The 7,500-nt window shown below is 35.2% G+C and overlaps 1 protein-coding gene across 1 annotated transcript in view; it reads right to left on the bottom strand.

Annotated features, from left to right (window-relative positions):
* LOC135216266 (signal recognition particle receptor subunit alpha-like) overlaps positions 1-7,500 on the bottom strand; it is a gene marked incomplete in the record, with an annotated part of 156,351 nt that overhangs the window by 20,375 nt on the left and 128,476 nt on the right. Inside the window, 1 exon segment of the mRNA XM_064251431.1 lies at positions 1,146-1,322. Coding sequence (XP_064107501.1) covers positions 1,146-1,322 — 177 coding nt within the window.

Raw genomic sequence — 7,500 nt, 5'->3', positions numbered from 1 at the left:
TACACTTAATTTAACCAAATACATTTCTCACAACTTCTTAGCATGTGATTGCTAAATAAACAGTGATCCTAGCAATTTAAAAAACAAAGTATAAACTGAACAATGTACAGCAGACAAATTACATTATGTAACTATGTTGTATACAATACTTTTAAAACGAAGAAAGCCAACTAAATATACTTTGTTTTCATAACCAAAAACACGAAAGTAGCCACATTATATTTTTGCTTGACTCAATGAAAAGTCTACTAATGAAATCTGTTAAAAAAGTTGATGTCCCTTAGCTGAGATGCCAGTGTATGCTTAACTTTTCTTCTGTCAGTGATTAAACAAATTGTTGCATAAGCCTATACCTAATACTATCAGAATCTTAAAACACTGCACCAGCTGTAGCCCTATCCATTTGCACACATTAAGAGACTATTGGCCAAGAAAATTTCTAACAAAAAACAGCTAGGCAGTTTTACATGTTCCTTGGTAATCTGTCTGAGTTAGTCAGATTGTACTGTTATGTCAAATTCAGAAAACCATATTAAACAGTGCAGTCAACAAACCTTATAAACCAGAAAGCAAAGAATTTCTTAAATAAATGAAGTGAAAAACTTCTACACTCAAGAAGCTACATCAACCAAAGCTAGGGTACATCAATGCATTATGACAGCCTTCAGTGATGCAACCTTATTTTATCTATTTTTCTTCAAAATTTTGCCAGTCAAAACAGGGGTGTGTCTGAAGTGCATTTTTGACATCTGGAAATCATCCCTGTTATATTATTGCTATAGTAATTATGATTTTTTTTTCTCCATACACTAATAACACTTTTACTTTAATACTTTTACTATTACTTACAACCACTACTTATTGCTTATTTAACAAGTTCACTTTTTGTCACTTTGATTACGAGTGAATTGTAGTATCTGATATAGAAGATCTCTCCTATGAACTCCCTCCATTGTGATAAATTATACATGGAGTGTCTATGATTCCACATTCATAAGGCTATATACTTCTATAGCAATTATTACCAACCAAAGACATCTGAAAGGTGTGAAAATAACATATTAAAATATCAAATGATGTTCAAAACCCACACACACACAAAGCCTGTAACACATTTATAGGCTAAGTAAAGTATTGTTACTGACCTTGTCATCAATGGTATCAAACTTGGTAAGGACAATTCCATCAATGCCTTGAGGCGGATGTTTTACTGAATGATTTGCTAGAGCCCTGTTGAACTTTACTAGCTGATCCACTGCTTCATTTCCCACTAATGCCTCACCCACAAAAAGGGTGAGGTGAGGCTCATTCACCATTATAAGCTGGAAACATGAACAAAGTTATACCATACAATCAGGGATACATGAACAAATTTATACTGTAAAATCAAAATGAAAATTACATTTTCATTGAGAATATTTTGTGGCAATAGTGATCAAGTTCCAATACAAATAATGAAAAAAAAATAAAGTTTCACATTTCATACATACACCTGCTTTTAACATAGTACAGGTAATGGCTTAATGCTGATGCTGCAGCAGATAAACTGAGTGCTAAACTTTTAAGTAAGCGATATTCCTTCAGATCCTGATCTGTTGTCATTGGGGGCTTAGAGGATGGCTGCTGAGGTGCAATATCCCTGTACTTGATGAGGTTACACATCAAAGGAACAGGAATCCTTGCAACTTACGACCTGACCAAACAAATATTTTCCTCTCGGTGACAATTTAATTTTTTTTCTTTCCTTCTATCAAAACAAGACTTTGCAGTGAAGGTTAAAACAATCTCAATTCTATAAAAGGCTGAGAAAAAGATGTAAATTCAGGTGAGTCTTCCGGGACAGCTGCCTTTTTCAAGGTCATTCTTGAGAACCCTTGGATGGTATGGTAGTAAAATCATCTCATTTCTTCATGCAAGCTATGATACGGTAGCAACTATAAAACTCGTAAGTTACAAAACGAACTAAAATCATATAAGCTCTTAAGAAAGTTTGCAGTTACTTAAGACCATCGTTAAAATAAATTCTACTTTGTAAGGAGTCCAGCTCCTTCTATAAAATTTAAAATACCACTATGGTTAAAGTTACTTCCTCTCTGAGTATTCAGGAGAAGAAGTAATTGCCATCACCATCCCAATTCAGAAATTAAACATCTCAGTTTGCTATGACTGGGACACACTGCCAAGTGTTGCACAGTCAAAGGACCCATTCAACACAAGATGATTGGGATTACTTGTCCAACCACCATAGTCAAAAACATGTCCAATCATCACACAACATAGGTCAGTCCATATACTAACATATTAACCCTTAAACGCCTATGGGACGTATTTTATGTCAACGAAAATTGTCTGTCATGTGCTTAATTGACGTAAAATATGTTGACTCAAAAAAGTTTTTTTTAAATATTAGCAGAAAAATGGTAGTTATAGGCCTACTTGGCGAAAAATTTTGAATCACGTGCCTTGGGGGATGCTGGGAGTTCACGGATCAAGCTGTTGTTTTGTTTACAAGCGTTACCCAGGCGGGCATGCGCAAATTTCTTTCTTCTTGGACTAAAAAGCATCAGTGACACATCTCAGAAATTCTTTTGTCACTTTATCGTAATATTTGCACCATTCTACATTAGCCGTTACATACAGTTTTATATATGAAAATGTGCGCAATTTCATGTACGATACAACAAAAAACAACCCATGGTTGTTGCTTTTATCAGTTTTTAAATATTTTATATAAATCGAGATAAGTGCCAAAATTTCAACCTTTGGTCAACTTTGACTCGACCGAAATAATAAAAAAACGCAATTTTAAGCTAAAAATCTTACATTCTAGAAATATTCAATCCTTTACCTTTATTTTGCAACAAATTGGAAGTCTCTAGCACAATATTTTGATTTATGGTGAATTTAAAAAAAAAACATTCTTACGTCCGAGAGGTAACGGCCAAAAAAATCAGAAATTCTTTTGTCAGTTTGTTGTAATGTTTGAACCATTTTATATTAGCCGTTACATAAAGTTTTATATATGAAAATGTGCACAATTTCATGTAGAATACAACAAAAAACAACCCATGGTTGTAGCTTTTATCAGTTTTGAAACATTTTCATATAAATTACGATAAGTGCCAAAATTTCAACCTTCGGTCAACTTTGACTCGACTGAAATGGTAAAAAAACACAATTGTAAGCTAAAACTCTTACATTCTAGTAATATTCAATCATTTACCTTCATTTTGCAACAAATTGGAAGTCTCTAGCACAATATTTAAAAAAAAAACTTTTTTTCCTTACATCCACGCTCTACCTCTGCCGAAAAAATCAGAAATTCTTTTGTCAGTTTGTTGTAATGTTTGCACCGTTTTATATTAGCCGTTACATAAAGCTTTATATATGAAAATGTGCGCAATTTAATGTAGAATACAACGCAAAATAACCCATGGTTGTAGCTTTTATCAGTTTTGAAATATTTTCATATAAATAACGATAAATAGAAAAAATTTGACCTTCAGTCAACTTTAACTCAACCAAAATGGTAGAAAACTGCAATGGCAAGCTACAACACTTACAGTCTAGTAATATTCAATCAATTACCTTCATTTTGCAACAAACGGAAAGTCTCTAGCACAATATTTCTATTTATGGTGAATTTAAAAAAAAAAACTTTTTACGTCCGCGCATTACGAATTCATGCATCATATTGTGATAATATTTTCTCTGTGTAGCTTTGATCCTTTACAATTTGTTATATACCAGAATCATCGCAATTTAGTGTACAATACAACAACAAAAATTAACTCATTAGCTTTAACCGTTTTGCTCACAGCGCGATTTTTATACAATTATATATGACATTTTTTTTCGCGCTGTCATTATTCCAATATTTATATATGATAATGATATTTTTTTCATTTCTGATGGTTGCATACTAAACTTCAGGGAATGACAAAAAAGGGGCCAAAAATGAACACTTAATCTTGAAAACTAAGCATGCTGTGATTTAAAAAAAAAAAACTTTTTTTCCACTTCGGCGCTCGTTCCCAATCCCCACCGGCATACAGGAGGCACTTTCGGAAATACCGGCTCGGCGTTTAAGGGTTAATGATATACTCGTATAACTGCGTACAGCTATGAACAACCAAAGGAGAACTTTATTGCTAATACAATTGAATCCGAAAGCAACATCACTTTGTATTCATCTGCGTGCGACAGTAATCGAATCCGATAGCAACATCCATTTATTGTATTAATCCGCGTGCGACAGTAATTACTGTATTCATGTTATAAATGTAGCTAAAGCTGATAAGGCAAAATTATGTGCATCAGCAACATGGATAAAAGTCCCAAGCTTTTGCATGAATTCAAACGCAGCCGTGGTAAAAGAAAACTAATGGCATGAAAGAGCTCATTTACTGTTGTTTTCACACCGACAAAAGATTAATAATATAAGGCTTGTAATACTTGTGAAAACAAACGGAATAGCTAAATTTGACTCAATCTAAACGGAGGGAAAAACTAGCTTCCAATGAGACGTATTAGTCAAATTTTGGACTTGAATTACGTCATAAGACAAACAATATGACTTCGTTCCATATGAGTTAAGTATCCAGATATTCATTTATGCTAACTAGGAACAAAAACATAGCCAAGACCAAGTGATATGGTTGAATCTGGAGCGAAGGAAATTAACTAGTCGGCATCATTGTCTGTCTAAGCCACACCTTACAACAGTGGTGTGTGTTGACGGCAAGCTTTCTTTGTAATGTAATTTAATTGAAAAGTAATCAATTACATATTTTAAGGCAATTAACTTTAACTCTTTACGCTAATAATTATTTCAGTTGTCACTGTGATTTGATAATACGACTGGTAATTATATTGTAACTGTAATTGACATAAGCATAATGTAATTACTGACAGCAATTTGTCTGCTAAACGGATGAGGCCGTCATACAAACAAATTCCGTCACCGGAGAGAATTTCTTGGAAAGCTATGAAATGCACACATTCCTCATGATATCTGATTATATGGCACAAGATATATGTTGAATGTCAATATAGTTGTAAACAGGTCTTCCCTCAAGACAACAAACATGGCATAAGCGGGGAAGAGCTGTTACTTCAGTCATGCCGACCAGGACAAGAATGAGTTAAATGTGGCGACACAAACTCAGCTGATTCCAGAATGAGAAAACTTGAGGGCTGAGTTAGTATACTTCGCTAATATGATGATACATATAATACACTTATCATACTGAAGTCGGACCGAATCTGATCTTCATTCCTCTTTGCTTGTATTTCATACTGAATTATCGAATTCTCGTGTTCTATTTACACCTGTGCTGAATTATCCGAAGTCAGCATGCATTGAACCTACAGCATTAGCCACGATTAAAACTACTATACCGATATGTGATATAGAGAATACTCTAGGCTAGGCTGCTGTATATGCAACGACATATAATCGTGAACTCTAGGCTAGCCGTAGTTAATTATTCTATTTCTCTACATACTGAATTATCGTAAGTCAATACTATTCATTGAACCGAAAATTAGTTATATTAACAATTTCCATACCATATATATATGTAGTCGAATTGAAAACGGATCAAGTTTACCACCATCGCAAGACGAACAAAATTTATCCTCAGAAGGAAAAGAACCTTTAAGATGAAGGAGCAGTATTCAATACTTCAGAACCCGACAGACCTGAAACCACCCCTGAACGACCAACCATGAACCTAGAAAACTTCTGATGCAAGGAACTCAAAGCAGGAAAAAAAACCATTGAGGCTTTAAAGACAAACTGTCTCTCTATAAACTACTATAATAGAAATAGACCCGAAAAAGCCTGCACTTCTTTTCCTGAACACTGTAGCCTATTATCCCTACTCGCCTGTATCTGACCTAAATTTTCATCATCCTGAGAACTTACACATCGAGGGAAGGGGAAATCTGCTGCTAACTGCCTGCTCCGCGCCGGGGGGGCCGGCAGAACCTACCCATTCGGAGGCTTGCAGTTCTCCGTTGCCCCCAGTACACGTTAGGGCTGGTTCTGGAGCAGACGGGGCTGAAAAAGAACGATTAGAATCAACTATACTACTACTCCTACCACTATCTCTATTTGGTTAAATTATTCGTCAGGCTAGAAATAGGCTAAACATACTAGATGATAACCTGTCCACTAATTTCTTGAATAACTAACTCTGTTTCCTTGTCTCCTGACCAAGACAAACATCTCTGACTGGTATTACACTGAACCTTAGAACACGAAATAACAAAGAGAATGTCGATCATGTGTGAGGGTACTCATCCTACGCTTGCAGGTCGTGCAGAGCCGATGAGCACCAACATGCCCAGCAGTAGAAGGCTCAATCATCTAACTGTAGATGAAGCAGAAGCAGAGGCAACGACGTTTATTTTCTACCTTATCCATAGCGAGTACAGAGTAGCTATCAAAGGTCAAATCGGGAGAAAAACTTTAAAAAAAGTCCAAGGTCGTAATCTGTATCCAAAATACGAAAACTCTTTGAATAGGGTTGGGCTAGATGACCAAAAGTTCGCCTGATGTGAGACCAATCCGCACAGCATGGCGAACAAGAAACAATTGAGGAGACAGGCCTCTGGCAGCTGGTATTTGCAGCAGCGTTGCCAACAGTAACACAGGTAACTCATTTGACTAGATTTTACCTTCAGTGTTGGCAACACTGAGTTAAATTACCCACTTAGTGGGTAAATATGTGGGGATATGGTTCGAGCTGGTTAGTTACCAGGGCTAATTCAGGTGTTCAGGGAGTGCATTCCAATATTATATTTATGTGAAAATATTAAAAAACATATACACATGTACCATAGAAATTCTCTCATGTCAGAGAGAGAGAGAGAGAGAGAGAGAGAGAGAGAGAGAGAGAGAGAGAGAGAGAGAGAGAGAGAGAGAGTTATCCGTATTTGAAAGAGTGAAATGGAAAGGTTATTGCAGTATATCTTTAAAGGTTATTCAGTATATCTTTAAAATACTATCTGATTTGATTTTTGTAATTACAGTTATATTCTTATCATTATTTGAAAATACTAATAAACATATTATACATACATGTACCATAAAAAGCTCTCATCCCAGGAGAGAGAGAGAGAGAGAGAGAGAGAGAGAGAGAGAGAGAGAGAGAGAGAGAGAGAGAGAGAGAGAGAGAGAGTTATTCTTATTTTGAAAGAGTGAAATGGAAAGATTATTGTAGTATTTCTGTAAAATATTATCACATATGATTTTTGTAATTACAATTATTATTATCATTTGAAAATGTTAATAATCATATTATACATACATGTACTATAATTTGAAAATATTAATAATCATATTATGCATACATGTACTATAAAAGTTTCAAATTCAGTAGAGAGAGAGAGAGAGAAGAGAGAGAGAGAGAGAGAGAGGAGATGCGAGAGAGAGAGAAAGAGAGAGAGAGAGAGAAGAGGAGAGAAAGAGGAGAGAGAGAGAGACTCCTCCCC

Source organism: Macrobrachium nipponense, chromosome 6 (genome assembly GCF_015104395.2).
Source record: "Macrobrachium nipponense isolate FS-2020 chromosome 6, ASM1510439v2, whole genome shotgun sequence".
Lineage (NCBI taxonomy): Eukaryota > Metazoa > Arthropoda > Malacostraca > Decapoda > Palaemonidae > Macrobrachium > Macrobrachium nipponense.
This window is presented reverse-complemented; position numbering and strand designations above follow the sequence as displayed.